The sequence below is a fragment of the Mus musculus genome, chromosome 11 (assembly GCF_000001635.26).
Source record: "Mus musculus strain C57BL/6J chromosome 11, GRCm38.p6 C57BL/6J".
Classification (NCBI taxonomy): domain Eukaryota; kingdom Metazoa; phylum Chordata; class Mammalia; order Rodentia; family Muridae; genus Mus; species Mus musculus.
In genome coordinates, this window is record NC_000077.6 from 60,495,918 (window position 1) to 60,510,200 (window position 14,283).

General features: G+C 54.6%; 1 protein-coding gene and 1 long non-coding RNA gene across 18 annotated transcripts in view; one reads left to right on the forward strand and one right to left on the reverse strand.

Annotated features, from left to right (window-relative positions):
* Myo15 (myosin XV) overlaps positions 1-14,283 on the forward strand; it is a 59,031-nt gene that overhangs the window by 26,579 nt on the left and 18,169 nt on the right. For 7 of the 17 annotated variants that reach the window (XR_001779911.2, XM_017314331.2, XM_017314330.2 and 4 more), the window contains 30 exons: positions 145-262; positions 476-651; positions 1,001-1,085; positions 1,606-1,659; positions 1,759-1,840; positions 1,917-2,047; positions 2,437-2,532; positions 3,408-3,643; positions 5,777-5,940; positions 6,158-6,230; positions 6,379-6,570; positions 6,857-7,017; positions 7,115-7,212; positions 7,642-7,762; positions 7,870-7,937; positions 8,083-8,160; positions 8,324-8,507; positions 8,594-8,726; positions 8,964-9,069; positions 9,199-9,271; positions 10,045-10,166; positions 10,374-10,433; positions 10,925-11,000; positions 11,322-11,432; positions 11,518-11,674; positions 12,275-12,416; positions 12,973-13,084; positions 13,161-13,235; positions 13,617-13,795; positions 14,015-14,130. Coding sequence is in view for 16 of the 17 variants with exons in the window: in XM_017314331.2 (XP_017169820.1) it covers positions 145-262; positions 476-651; positions 1,001-1,085; positions 1,606-1,659; positions 1,759-1,840; positions 1,917-2,047; positions 2,437-2,532; positions 3,408-3,643; positions 5,777-5,940; positions 6,158-6,230; positions 6,379-6,570; positions 6,857-7,017; positions 7,115-7,212; positions 7,642-7,762; positions 7,870-7,937; positions 8,083-8,160; positions 8,324-8,507; positions 8,594-8,726; positions 8,964-9,069; positions 9,199-9,271; positions 10,045-10,166; positions 10,374-10,433; positions 10,925-11,000; positions 11,322-11,432; positions 11,518-11,674; positions 12,275-12,416; positions 12,973-13,084; positions 13,161-13,235; positions 13,617-13,795; positions 14,015-14,130 (3,579 nt within the window). In the remaining variant the exon portion in view is untranslated. Of the gene's footprint in view, positions 1-144; positions 263-475; positions 652-1,000; positions 1,086-1,605; positions 1,660-1,758; positions 1,841-1,916; positions 2,048-2,436; positions 2,533-3,407; positions 3,644-5,776; positions 5,941-6,157; positions 6,231-6,378; positions 6,571-6,856; positions 7,018-7,114; positions 7,253-7,641; positions 7,763-7,869; positions 7,938-8,082; positions 8,161-8,323; positions 8,508-8,593; positions 8,727-8,963; positions 9,070-9,198; positions 9,272-10,044; positions 10,167-10,373; positions 10,434-10,924; positions 11,001-11,316; positions 11,433-11,517; positions 11,675-12,274; positions 12,417-12,972; positions 13,085-13,160; positions 13,236-13,616; positions 13,796-14,014; positions 14,131-14,283 lie in introns of all 17 variants that reach the window. The other 10 variants (NM_001103171.1, NM_182698.2, NM_010862.2 and 7 more) reach the window with 9 other exon arrangements.
* On the reverse strand, positions 12,156-14,210 carry Gm51901. Its single transcript, XR_003949693.1, has 3 exons — positions 13,202-14,210; positions 12,923-13,065; positions 12,156-12,407 (listed from the first exon to the last, which is right to left on the reverse strand). It is a non-coding gene; the product is annotated as a predicted gene, 51901 (long non-coding RNA).

Genomic DNA, 14,283 nt, shown 5'->3' on the forward strand with positions numbered 1-14,283 from the left:
GTTCTGCTGAAATAGTGGATTACAGTTTTGACACCTTGAACTAGTTTTGAGGACAGTGTTGTGAGCAAGCCACCCATTGGACTACACCTCCTAGTCATAGGGATGGGATAAGAACAGACCCTCAGGCTGAGTTTGGTTCCTCAGGTACCGGTGCCTGGTGGCCCTCAAGCTCAACGTGCCAGCAGATGGGGACATGTGTGTGTCATTGCTGAGCCGGCTATGCACGGTCACTCCAGACATGTACCGTGTTGGGATTAGCAAGGTGAGCCCTGAAGACCCCGCATTCAGTGATATCCAAGGGACATCAGCTTAGCATGTTAATCCACCTCAGCTCTGCTTAGATGCTCCCTACCTCACATCTGGTGAATCTGTACCCTAGCTTTTGCTGCTCCACTCAGCCGAGCTCTGGGAGGCAGCCTTCTCGGGTTTTGTGGGCTCCTTAATAGGGGTATCCATGGCTGCCTTCCGCCTCCAGCTCTTCCTCAAGGAGCACCTGCACCAGCTACTGGAGAGCATGCGGGAGCGAGTCCAGAACCGAGCTGCCCTCACCCTGCAGCGCTACCTGCGAGGTTTTTTCATCCAACGGCACTTCCGGTCCTTGCGGCGGAAGATCATCCTACTGCAGAGCAGAGCCCGTGGTTTTCTGGCCAGGTGAGGCATGCAGAAGGGACAGTCTCTGGCGTCCTTCAGGCTCGCAGGAGCCTAGGCTCAAACAGTGAGCTCTCCGTCTGATTCTCCAAGTCATTGTCCTCTGCCTGTGGTTCCAGCTGAGAGGGTATTCCTGTCACCCACACATCACGGGCCCCTGGACTAACACATGATGGGATAAGTAGCACGTGACCATTGTGAGCTCAACCCAGGCCGTGGGTATTGGGCTACGTCCCTGTCCCACATCGAACTCGCTTTGCTTGGAGACGAAGGATCCCAGGGTGAAATATGAGCAGTAGCAGAGACATCTCTGACCCTTTGTCACCCCGTGGCTTCATTTTTGACTCTTCAGACAACGCTACCAGCAGATGAGGCAGAGTCTGCTGAAGTTCCGTTCCCTGGTGCACACCTACGTGAACCGCCGCCGCTACCTCAAGGTACAGGCCTGCCCGGGTTGGGGTGCACTTAGAGAGGATCCTATCCCAACTACAAGTCCCTGCCATGCCCTCCTCCTGAGCCGGGTAGCTGTGGCTCCTCTGAGGCCGGTTTCCTGGCTTGTCCCTTGGGGCATAGAGAAGGGTGGAAAGAGATACTGTATGGAGTGATGTAGCCAGCACTGGGGTCATAGAGAGCTGCAGACATGGCTGGCACTGGGTGACTTGAGTCTCTTTAGTGTGGTCTGGTACTTAGGTCATTGATAGTCTTGGCTTCTGTCACATAAACCAACTGCCAGTGATAAATGTCATTTGCAAAGCTCAGAAGGCACGCAAGGTTTCCCAAAGTCCTTCCGATGCCCCCACTTGGCACCTCCTCCCACCTCTGGCTACACCTCTGCCTCTCTTCCTTGTCACTACCTCCGCCCTAGCAGTGCCACCAAGAGCCTCCAGGCCACAGGCCCTTCCCTACTGCTCGCGCCTGCCCAGGCTACCTGTGCTCTGACCATTTGCTCTCCTGCAGCTGAGGGCAGAGCAGAGGCGCCGGGCACAGGAGGCATGGCTACGTGAGCAGGAGGTGGGTGCAGGGACCGAGCCACAGCAGGGGACAGGGAGGGAGAGCAGCAGCTGAGGTGTGGCAGCTGTCCCCTCACCCCTTGACCATCCATCCCTTCAGGAGCTGAGCAAGCGTGAAGTGGTCCCAGTGAGACATCTGGAGGTGCCAGCTGAGGTGGCTGGGCTCCTGCAAGCCGCAGCAGGTGTGTTGTCATCTCTAACATGGGGGAGGGGCCTGGGGAGAAGGGAGCAGTCACTACATGCTTGCACTGTCTCCAGGCCTCAAGCTGTCCAGTGGGCCCCGAGTGGCTGTTGTCCGGGCTCCTAGGCTCCAGGCTGAGCCGTGTGTCACACTTCCCCTTGACATCAACAACTACCCCATGGCCAAGTTCATTCGATGCCACTTCAAGGTAAGGGCTGGCACACAAGCATACTGACATGGGTACTGACACTTAGACCACTTCCCAGAAAGCTCTTGTGGGATGGACTTGAGCCTGTTGGAAGCCCTAGGGCCCTAACTGTAGTGGCACTCTCCTGGACTCTGGCTGTATAGTCAAGACCTGACTAGGAGGTGACACAGCACTCACCTCTGTGCCCTGTCGTACAAGAAGGGCCCAGCAGGATTGCTCTGCCTCCCCTAGTTGCTCTCTGTGGGCCATAATCTCCCTTCACTGGAGCCTAGGTTCTTTAACTAGGCACTGGAGTGGGAAGTCCACTCTATGGTCCCCTATTCTCTTCCCCAACACAGATATGTCTATTGTCCCCAGTGTTACCTCCCATGCCCTCCTTGTGTCTCCAGGAACCCTCCTTTGGGATGCTGACAGTGCCCCTGAAGATGCCTCTCACACGGCTGCCTGTGGAGCACCACGCAGAAGCCATAAGTGTCTTTAAGCTAGTACGGGATCTGCCCTAGTCCAGGTTCAAGTGCATAGCTCTACCATAATACCAGGCCACAGGCGCCCCTGCCCCTGGGCATCAAGTGCATAGCCTTACATGATAGGAGGCTACACGCTTCCCCACTCTACCCTGGACATCCTCTTTGGTCTTCAAGCCCAGCTCCTGAGTCCCATGCCTCTTCTTGGAAACAGAAGCTTACATAAGTGTAAAGATCTGGGCCTCCTTCTGAGAGCCTTTTCCCCCAAGTTATCATCCTGGCAGTGCTGCCTCAGAGGCTGTCTGGTACCTCCTAAGGACTCCCCCAGGCTGAGGGGAACAGTCCCTGCTGTGACCCAGGACCACCAACATATACAGAGGGATGTTCAGAGACTGGGAACCCAAATGAAGTCACAGGTACAGCTAGGCAAGCCACAGAAGGCAGCCTGGAGGAGGAGGCATTGGAGATGAGGAGAGATTACCCATTAGGAAAAAAAGCAACTTAGTAGAAGCAGGACAAGAGGGGGAGTGGCCAGTGAGGCTAGATTGCAGGCCTCGGGGTCCCATTTCAGCAAAGACCTGGGGGCGGGGGTGTCTGGAAGGTACCTCCTGGGAGTGATGTGGTCAGATCTGAATGCTAGAGAATCCTCTGGACCAAATGGAGGCCAAGGGTACAAGAGAATGCTGGCAATGAATGCAGGCCAGAGGAGATTCATGGGAGGCAGAGGAAGGCAGCGTGCGCTTTTGGATCCTAATTTTCTTGGGGCTTCTTTGGCATTGACTAGTAGAGTGATATTGAGATATGAGAGACTTTCCAATAGGCAGCAGAACATGACAAGAAAGCACACTGAAGGGCGGGCAGAAAGCCCACGAGAGTCTGTCTGTTCTATGCCCTAGATCCTGCGTTTCATGGGAGACCCCCACCTGCATGGCACCCAAGAGATGATCTTGGGGAACTACATTGTGCACCAGGGGCTGGTGGAGCCAGCTCTGAGGGACGAGATCCTAGCCCAGCTGGCCAACCAGGTGTGGCGCAATCCCAATGCCTACAACTCCAAGCGGGGCTGGTTGCTGTTGGCTGCCTGTCTCAGTGGCTTTGCGCCTTCCCCGCACCTTGACAAGTTCCTCCTCAAGTGAGTGCCACCCAGGGGGCAGTAGGTGGCTAAATAGGGGCTTGGAGGTCAGGCCAGCCGATGCTTTTGTGTTGCCAGAAGACCAGCATGGATGGCAACCAGAACTGCAGTCACTTAACTGAGTCCAGAGCCAAAAGACCGGTGGCAGGCTTTACAACAGTGGGGAGGAGTTAGGTCAGAATGGATGAGGATCGACAGAACGCAGTGGGGCAAAATGGAAGTGTGGAGAACTGAGAAAAGAGCCGACAGCAGTTAGGAACACAGCTGCACTCAAAACAATCTGGATTTAAGTCCCAAGCTGAACTCTGTGACTTTAGGCAAGTCACTTAACCTCACCAGGCCTTGACTTCATCTCTTATGAACTGAGGGAGATGACAGCAACTACTCAATAGCACAAGTTAAGTATGCAGAACAGAGTGACGAGCATCTGGCAGGTGCCATGTGGGCATCACCATGGTGACAATTTGTTCCTACTGCCGTCAAGGCACAGGGGCTGTAAGACAGTGTACCAGGGTCTGTACCTGTCTCTTCTCTGCTGAATGTGGGGGATGGTAACAGGATCCACCTATCGGGGTACCAGTGAAGACCCAGGCCAGCATGCAGAAGGTGACATTCCTCAGCCAGTGTTGTGGCTGTGGTGACTCCAACAGCAGGGTAGGGCTACTGACTGACTGACTGCCTTTGTGGGGCCTTCTTGAAAGCAGGACCCTGATTCCTACCAGGGCAGAATAGGTAAGGGCATGAGGACCTGCTAGCGCACACAGCTCACTAGCCCTGAGCTAAGTTGGACCCTCATAGCCATCTGTGATGGAAACTAGGCCGCCAGGTGAAGAGCCAGTGGTCACCCAGTCTAGGGAGTGAAGGGATAGGCCATGCTTAGCCACACACCCCATCTGAACAATGACATTCTACTTAGTCCTTCCAACTTCTGTGCTAGGATGGATACTTCTGTGCTAACCTGGTTGTTGTAGGATATTTGATCACACTGTGACCCCTGAGATTGTATTATTACTGGAAATGTTTCTAGCTGTGGTGTGGCTCAGCCTTAGCACACACCTGTAATCCCTCTGGCTGGAACACAGACACACCCTTAACACACACTTTTTTTTTTTTTTTTTTTTTTTTTTTTGGTTTTTCGAGACAGGGTTTCTCTGTATAGCCCTGGCTGTCCTGGAACTCACTTTGTAGACCAGGCTGGCCTCGAACTCAGAAATCCGCCTGCCTCTGCCTCCCGAGTGCTGGGATTAAAGGCGTGCGCCACCACACCGGGCAACACATACTTTTAATCCTAAACAATGAAGGTAAAGTTAGTTTATAGAAGAAAGCAGCCATGTTTGAAAATGATGTCTAATTGAGTAGCTGACAAAGTGATTACTCAGAGAAAGATTTGACAGAATAGGATATGCCCAACTCGCATGAGAAAAGATAGGAAAGAGAAGCTACTTAAAAGAGAGCAGCGTGCGTGCACACACACACACACATACACACACACACAGAGAGACAGAGACAGAGACAGAGAGGCAGAGAAACAGAGAGACAGAGACAGAGACAGAGAGGAGGCAGTTTTATCAGGACAGTTGTACAGAACAGGTTGAAGAGAGAACAAGCTAGACACAGATAAAGACAGAATGAGCCAGAGACTGAGCAGAAGCTAAATTAGAATAGATTGTCCGGGTTAGTATGAGGCCAAGCCTAGCAATTCAAGAAGCTTGGAGAAGCCAGTTTGAATCAGTCAGCTTGGAGAGGAGTCTGAGCCAGTACAGCTGAGTTGAACCAGCCAGCCAGAGTTCAGAAAGAACAAGAAAGGGTGAGCTTATTCATCAGTAAGTCTCAGAGGCTGAAAACATTCTAGGCCTAGATGAGATTGTACAGAGACTAGAAGCTTCAGGACTAGGCCTAGGTTAGCAGACTGAAGCAGTAAGTCTCTGAGACAATTTTTACTTCAGGTGAATAAAAGGTAGTTTTACACCTGGGATTTCATTTTTGAGGCCAGCCTCTGTGATCTAGGCTATGAACGACCTTTAGGGTGCTCTATAATCTAGCCAATTTGTGAGTTAACCCGAGGCTGTTCCACTTCACCTAAGAGCTAAGGAGTAGCCTGAGCCTCCAGCAGACTTCCTATTCTTCCTCCAGGTTTGTATCTGATTATGGACAGAATGGCTTCCAGGCTGTGTGCCAGCATCGCCTCCTGCAGGCGATGGGCTCAGGGGCTGCCCGGACCTTTCCCCCAACTCAGCTGGAGTGGACTGCCATTCAGGAGAAGGCCAGTATGGCTCTAGATGTGAGCTGCTTCAATGGTACGTAGGCTCATCCCTCAGGCCGCTTTTCTTCTCTTCCTGAAGAGAGAGAGCAGCTGGAATCAGCAGCAGCCACAGAAGGTTCTGAAGCTAGGGAGGGGCTCTTGCCAATGTGGCAGTGCAGGGAAGTGGGGGTTGAGATAGGGGATGGGACACGGGAGCCAGCGAGGCTGGCCTGAAGATGCCCCAGACTAAGTACAGTAATTGGCTGTGCCAGGTGACCAGTTCTCCTGTCCGGTCCACACCTGGAGTACGGGGGAAGCGGTGGCTGGAGACATCCTAAAGCACAGGTTGGCTCCTAGGATGCCCCACCCAGTGCCCTATGACCTGGAAAGGAGGGAGGGGCATGAGACACCATCCCTGGGAGGTGCAGAGGACCCCAGGGTCTCCAGGCAGTGCCTACCAGTTTCACACTTTATTCCTCTGCACACTGACCAGGGGGCTGGCTGATGGTTGGAGGGGCTGGACAGTGGCCATGAAGAATGGAGTCCAGTGGGCAGAGCTGGCTGGACATGACTATGTGCTGGACCTGGTATCAGACCTGGAACTGCTCAGGGACTTCCCACGACAGAAATCCTACTTCATAGTGGGTGCAGAAGGGCCTTTGGCTGGCAGGGGAGACACCAGAGGGTATGTAGCTACTTGCCCAGATCACCTCCCCTGGGCTTTACCCATCAGCTGTTGGGAAAAGCTGAGTTCTGGGGTTGGGGACTGTTTTATGTTTGGTGGTTTGAGCTAAGTGGACCTCGAGCTCCTGGGCTCCAGCCATCCTACCTCAGCGTTCGGAGCCTGGGGCTGCAAGTGTACACCACCGAGTCTAGTAATTCTACATCTCAGTCATGGAAGCCACCCAGCCCAGGACACACAGGGGACCTCTTTGGGGTCAGCTGACCTGTGTCTCTCCTTTCATCTACAGAGTGTTTGGGAACTGCTGGGACTCAGACGAGGACACACCCACAAGGCCCCAGCCCCAGGACCACGTGGCCAAGATGCCTGACTTGGATGGGTACTGCAGCCACAAAGAGGATGGTACAAATGGAGAAACTGAGGCCCAGAGATGGACATCGAACCGCCAAGGTTAATCAGGAATGGCCATTGTACTAGAGGGAAAAGAACCCAGAGAGTGTGGAGACCCACAGGACAAGTAAACTTAGTCCTTTTGTGCCCCCCTCAGCAGCTGTGGACAGCATTGGAGAGTCCACTGTGCCCCCCAGGGAGCTGGATGGCTACTTGGACAGTCTCTTCGACCCTGTGCTGGCCTGTGGGGATGCGGTAGGAATGCAGAGGGATGTCTGCAGGTGGCAGGCTCAGTGTGTGTACCATTTCTTAGGGTAACACTCTGAGCCTTACACAGCCAGGGCCTTGGGGCAAGGGGTCCAGCCTGGGTCTAGCTGGGGACAGGGAAACCTTGGGGTCATCTGGCAGCTGAGAATGTCCCTGGCTGCCCTGGAAGGACCTTCAGCTAACTCTCAGGACCCCAGCTGTCACATCTGGCAGAAGCCACCCTAATGGGATGGCTTGCTGGATCACCTGTTCCCAAATCTCACAAGACTCCCTTGCCCTAGGAAACCACAGCACAGACACCGACTTCCACGGTTCACTTCTTGTGGAGGGGGTGGGTTGGGAGCTCAGGCTGGTGTCAGGTGCCTGTTGCCATGGATCCTGGGGATCACAGCAGTGAGGCGGCCACTGCTGCCCCAGGACCTGGAGAAGCCGACAGCCATCGCCTACCGCATGAAAGGTGGGGGCCAGCCAGGTGGAGGTGGTGGCAGTACTTCTGAAGATACCTCCCGGAGACCCCCGGAACCCAAGCTCAAGCCCAGTCAGTGCCTCCTAAGCGTGCTTCTGGGCTAGGGGCGGGCAGTGCACAGGGGAGCTCTTGCTTCCTCAACACCTGTGCCCACCTGTGTCCTCTGCCTGGCCCCGCAGTCCCAGGCCTGGATGCCTCCACACTGGCTCTGCAGCAAGCCTTCATCCACAGGCAGGCTGTGCTACTGGTGAGTGGGGACGGAGCACAGGGTGTGTGTGCGTGTGTGTGTGCGTGTGTGTGTGCCCGCGTGCGTGCACACATGCGCACGAACATACACACCAGTGTGTACTCAGAAAGAGGTCCACCTGGTCACCATGGTCACCTATTCCCAGGCCCGGGAGATGACCCTGCAGGCTTTGGCACTTCAGCAGCAGCCTCTGAGTGCAACCTCAAGACCTCAGCTCCCAGAGGTGAGCAGAGCTTCCCGGGATAAACAGGAATACTGTGATAATCCATGAGTTTACTGTGCCTTTCTGAGGCCAGGAATCCTGTAGTCCACTTTGGGTAGAGATGGGGTGCATGGGTTTAAGCCAGTTTTTCCTGGATGGCCACCTCATGGCCTGTTCTTCACAGAGACCCCTAGCACCAGAGGCACGGCCGAAGACTGTAGTAGGCACTGGCCCCCCAGCCAAGCCTGTGCTGGTGCGTCCGACTCCACAGTCGTGGGCTCCGGGCTCTGTGGCAAAGGCCCCGAAGATACCTAGCAAGCCCGTGGCTGTCCCAATCCTAGCTCAAGATTGGACTGCTCCAGAATCCAGTGAGTGTCCATCCAAGTCCAGAGACTTCCCAGAGAAGCCAGGGTGACTGGGCCCTATGGCCTCACCTGGCAACCTGTCCTCACAGTTTCGGCTTCCCCTGAGCTGGTTCGGTATTCCACACTCAACTCAGAGCACTTCCCACAACCCACACAGCAGATCAGAAGCATCATCAAGCAATACAAACAGCCACCCTGGGCAGGACACCCTGAGGCCCGCAGGTGGGTCCAGCCATCAGCCCTCAGCTTACCTTCAGCAGCACTGTCCTAGGCGCATCACCACTCAGGATGGTCCCCTGGGCAACCAGAGGCTCAGGCTGACATGGTCACAGTTATGCTGAACAGCCTCAGCTCCTTTCTGGTGCTTATTTGTATTGGTGTCTAGGGGAGGGGGGCCCCACTTTGGGGATGTGGATAAGGGGATACCTTGTATCTAACCTGCCATGGGTCACCTGCCAGGACGGATGGTGGAAAGGTCTTCAGGAGGCCACCTGACCCCCATGAGGAGGCCCTAATGATTCTGAAGGGACAGAAGACTCAACTAGCAGTAGTGCCTGGCACTCAGGTAAAGAGTGGGTTGGGTACCTCATAGGGATAGAGGCCTCAGAAGCCAGCTACCCTCTCAGCATGGCCCTAGGCCTCCCCTTCATGGCCTGCTTACTGTTCCCTGAGTGCTCTCTTTGTGATGGGACAGGTGTCCAGAGAGGCTGTGGCCATGGTGAAGCCGGTGACCAGTGCTCCAAGGCCATGCATGGGGCCCACTCCAGGTGAGGACCACAGGATGGAACATGCCAGAGGTGTCCAAGTGAGTGAGTGAGCCTGTGAGCATGGGGGTGGGGGGGTGTCTCTGGGGCTGTGTGTGTCTCTGAGTCAAAAGTACACACTGTGTCATTATAGCATCACCCCTTAAATCCCTGGTGTCAGGCCAGCCCCACCTGGGCTTCTGTGACTCCTATAGAAGCTCATCAAAACAATACTATGTCCATACCTGTTAAAGGTAGGGAGACAGAGGCACAAAGATGTTTAATGGCTTCCAAAGGTCATACAACTTGAAAGTATCAGACCAGAGGTATAAACCTTTGTGCTAAAAGAGAAGCCCTAATCAGGCAGTGACCCTAAAACATGAGTCAGCTCCTATCACGTCTCTGACAAGAGCTCCTATAATGAACACCAATCTCTTCATTGTGATCCTGACCATCCTGTGTTATTCATCTGCCCTGTCCCATGGCCTTTCCTCTCGACTCCTTCCTCTTGGCACATTCGGTTCCTGTAACTAACACACCAAACTTGCCCCTACCTTGAGACCTTTGCACAGCTGTCTCCTCCAAGAGGAGGCATCTCTGGGCACTTGGCTCCTTCGTGCCCATCAATCAGGTGCCAGCTCAAGTATCACTTCAGAGAGGTTTGTCCAGCCCACCTGAATCACCCTGCTGTACTTCCACAATACCTCCTGTCACCACCATCAGCTGCCCCTCGTAGTCCCGCCTTTCCTGCTGGGTCCCAAGAAACCCCATATACTCTCTGCCCCTGCCCTCCACAGTGCAGCCTTCAAGGTCGCTGGAGCCTCCAGAGGATCCTGTGCAGACACAGCTGCACCGCCTAGTCAACCCCAACTTCTATGGCTACCAGGACATCCCCTGGCGGATCTTCCTGCGCAAGGAGGTGCAAGGAGCAGGCCAGAGGATGAGCTAAATAAATATGGGCAGAACTAAATATGTACAGAGCTATCTAGGGAGCCTGGGCAGGGGAACCGTGAAGAATGGGAATGGGGCTGGAGCTAGGGTAAGAGTCAGCCAGGGGCTGCATCTGGGGGTGAGGTCCAATCAAAAGGATGGGTAACCCATGAGTAACTAAGGCCTACCTACACAGGTATTTTACCCCAAGGACAACTACAGTCACCCTGTGCAGCTAGACCTCCTGTTCCGGCAGGTGAGGCCTTCTTCTTCCCTCCCACCTCAGGGTCTGTAAATTTGGGAGCTGCTTTACTGATTCCCCTGCCCCCAACTACCATAAACAAAGTTAGCAAGGCCACATGTCCATCTGATAAGTCACAGTTCAAAATATGTTCATGCCTGTAACCCCAGCACCCAGAAGGTGGAGGAAGAAGCACCAGGAGTTTTGATATAAGGCCCTGTATCAACAAATCAAAAAACAAAACAAAAAACCAGTCACTCTGGGTTCAGTAGGGCCTAGAGGTCAAATCCCAGCCTCACTGAACACATGTGAACACACAAGGCCTGGGAAAGGCAGAAAGGGTTAGGAAGATGACCGTGTGAAGGCTCGGATAACGAAGGCAACCCAGTTTACAGATGACACTAGTGCTGCAGAGCAGAAACCCCTTCCCACGAACCCAGACATAGACCTCAGTGCCTGGCAGGGGCACTCATTGGCCAGCTGCCGGGACACACTTCTTCCTGCAGATCCTGCATGACACATTCTCCGAGGCTTGCCTGCGCATATCTGAGGATGAGCGGCTGCAGATGAAGGCTCTGTTTGGTACCTTGGGGAAGGGAAGGGATGCTGGTGGGCTGTCAACCAGATTGGGGGCCAGCCCTCATCTGGAAGAAGGCTAAGGGCACACCCAGGCCTCTTGCCTCCCACACGTGCCTGTCCTTATTCAGCCTCCCCAGGCTGCAGTTCCTGGAAGCCAGCGACATGTATCATACAGTACGGCCCTTGTATCTATCTGTGGCTTCCCCTGGTCAGACAGCTCATTGTGATGCCAGCCTTTCACCCCCCACCCCACCCCAACTTCTGGAATGGGAGCTGTCAAGGAGGGAAGAGGGTCTTGAGCAGGATTGGTCTTTCTTAGCCCAGAACCAGCTGGACACACAGCGACCTCTGGTAACAGAAAGTGTGAAGCGGGCCGCCATCAGCATGGCCCGAGACAGCTGGGAGATCTACTTCTCTCGCCTCTTCCCGGCAATGGTAGGAGTCCCTGAACACCCCTTCCCGCCTGCCCGGAGCAGCCAGGGAGAATAACGGAAGGCCTCACCAGGCTCACACTTCCTAGGGCAGTGTTGGCACCGGCGTGCAGATCCTAGCTGTGTCTCACACTGGCATCAAGCTCCTGCAGATGGTCAAGGGCAGCAAGGAGGCCAGCAGGCGGCTCCGCGTCCTGTGTGCATACAGGTGATGCCAGGCACATGCCAGCCCAGCCTGCAGAGCTGGTAACTCTGAGGGGTAACTGCTGAGATCAACCAAATCCCTGGGCATCTGGGGGAGGAGATGTCCCTAGACCTGAGACCCTGCTGAATGCCCAGACTCCCCACTGGAGTCCCTTTGTCCCTTTCAACATGAGGCCAGGGAAGAGTTTTGATCACTGGCTAGGGGAGAGCTCTTTGCTCTGAAGGATGAAATGGAGAAAACTGGGCCAACGGAGGAGACAAAGATATTGTGTGGGCATAGTTTGGTTTTGTGGTTGGACTGTGGGGCTGGAATATGGTACAAAGATTTTAAGAGATACGCAGAATCCGCCGGGCGTGGTGGCATACGCCTTTAATCCCAGCACTCGGAAGGCAGAGGCAGGCGGATCTCTGAGTTCGAGGCCAGCCTGGTCTACAGAGTGAGTTCCAGGACAGCCAGGGCTACACAGAGAAACCCTGTCTCGAAAAACAAAAAAAAAAAAAAATAAAAAAAATAAAAAATAAAGAGATACACAGAACCCACAGATGGATCAGAGAGGGGAAACAGGAACAGAAAACACCTGTGGAGGAGGGCATCCTCTTAGCCATAAGGTCCTGGTCTCTTGTCACCTTCTCTCCCTCCAGCTTTGCAGACATCCTGTTTGTAACCATGCCATCTCAGAACATGCTAGAGTTCAATCTGTCCAACGAGAAGCTCATCCTCTTCTCAGCCCGGGCGCAGCAGGTCAAGACCCTAGTAGACACCTTCATTCTGGAACTGAAGAAGGTTGGTATTCCTCCATGGGTGTTGCCCACCGCTGCAGTAGACATACCACAGCCTGGCTGGCCAGAGTGTGAATCCACTATTACATGTGCACACCACAGAACATATCCAAAGGCGTCTACCCCAATGAGCCGTGTCTTCCCTCTGCCGTGCCTTTTGCTTTCCCAGCATCTTCTTCACCCCTGCCCTCAGCAGTACGGAATGCATCTCCTCTAAGCCCCCAAGCAATTGTCTCCTCAGAACTGCTTTACCTGCTTTCAGAACCTCCTTCTCTGTCTGCCTCTACACCTTGACAGGACATGCCCCAGGCCCAGCACCCAGCCCAGGAGGATACAGCAGAAGGCTTAGGGAGGGATCAGTGGCACAAGAGTGTGCTCAGCAACCTCGGGCTTCTATCCTGTGTAATGCCTATCTAGAGAACACTCATCACTCCCCCCTGCCCACCTAGGGAATGTGCCTTCTCTGCTGGCTTGGGAGAATGGAAGGAGCAGTAGAAAGGCTGGAAGCACCTGGGACGAAGGCAGTCAGTACATAGCACTCTATTCCTGGTGTTTTCCAGGATTCTGATTATGTTGTGGCAGTGAGGAACTTCCTGTCTGAAGACCCCGAGCTGCTGTCCTTCCACAAGGGTGACATCATCCACCTGCAGAGCCTGGAACCAACTAGAGTGGGTCAGTTCCATGGCTGGGTGGAAGAGCCTGGGAGAAGGGCTTCCCTGGTACGCGCTGATGCAAGCTCCTCCCACAGGCTACAGCGCCGGTTGTGTAGTCCGCAAGAAACTGGTGTACCTGGAGGAGCTGAGGCGGAGAGGCCCTGACTTTGGTGAGTGCTTGCAGATACCCCAAACTTGGACTGCCAGATAGGGGTACTAGTCCAGGTTCCAAACACACTGCAGACACATGATAAGAGTTTATTGGTGCCCCCCCCCCTCCTTGGTCTCCTACGGCGACCTGACAGTGCGAGCCAACAACTCTTCAACCCAATCTCCGCCTGCACATGTGGCTGAGGTGTTTTTCCGAACCTATGGCCTGTTGCTCTTGGCACTCATTCCCAGTACAAACAAAACAAAACAAAACAAACAAAAAACCCACCACAAAGACAAAAAGCGTACTAAGAATGGACCAAGGGAGAGCCCAAACCTTCTTAAAGGACCCGCTCTGTCCCAAAACAAGACCTTCCCGTTTTTCCTTTCCCTGTCCGTAGGCTGGAGGTTCGGGGCCGTCCACGGGCGCGTAGGACGTTTTCCTTCAGAGCTCGTGCAGCCCGCAGCTGCTCCAGACTTCTTGCAGCTCCCGGCAGAGCCAGGGCGGGGCCGGGCTGCCGCGGTGGCCGCCGCTGTGGCCTCTGCAGCAGCCGCACAGGAGGTGGGGCGCCGGAGAGAGGTGAGCCCCAAGGAGGAAACTGTAGGGATGGGGCCATCCGTGGATGCAGCCAATCCTATGCAAGGGACTGGCCTAGAGAGCAGGGGCCTGACTTAGCGTCTTTGCAAGTGAGGAGTGAGGCTCGAGGGTCCAGAAACGTGGCCAGGTGGGAGGTCAGCTCTCACAGGAGGGTCGAGGTGGGGGTGACGATGGGTCTTGGTAACTGCACCTATCCTGCAGGGTCCCCCAGTCAGGGCGCGTTCCGCTGACAGCGGAGAGGATTCCATAGCGCTCCCACCGAGCACAATGCTCGAATTTGCCCAGAAGTATTTCCGAGACCCTCGGAGGCGTCCCCGGTGGGTATAGAGATCCGTCTTCCGCTTCCCCTTCTCTCTCTTGAACTCTGCAGGGTGGATCAGGAAGCCTCTTAGTTTCAGACTCTGGGTGCCTTCCTGTGGGTAGACTGATTGGAAGGGGCCTAGATGTGGCCAAAGGCTGGGATGCAAGAC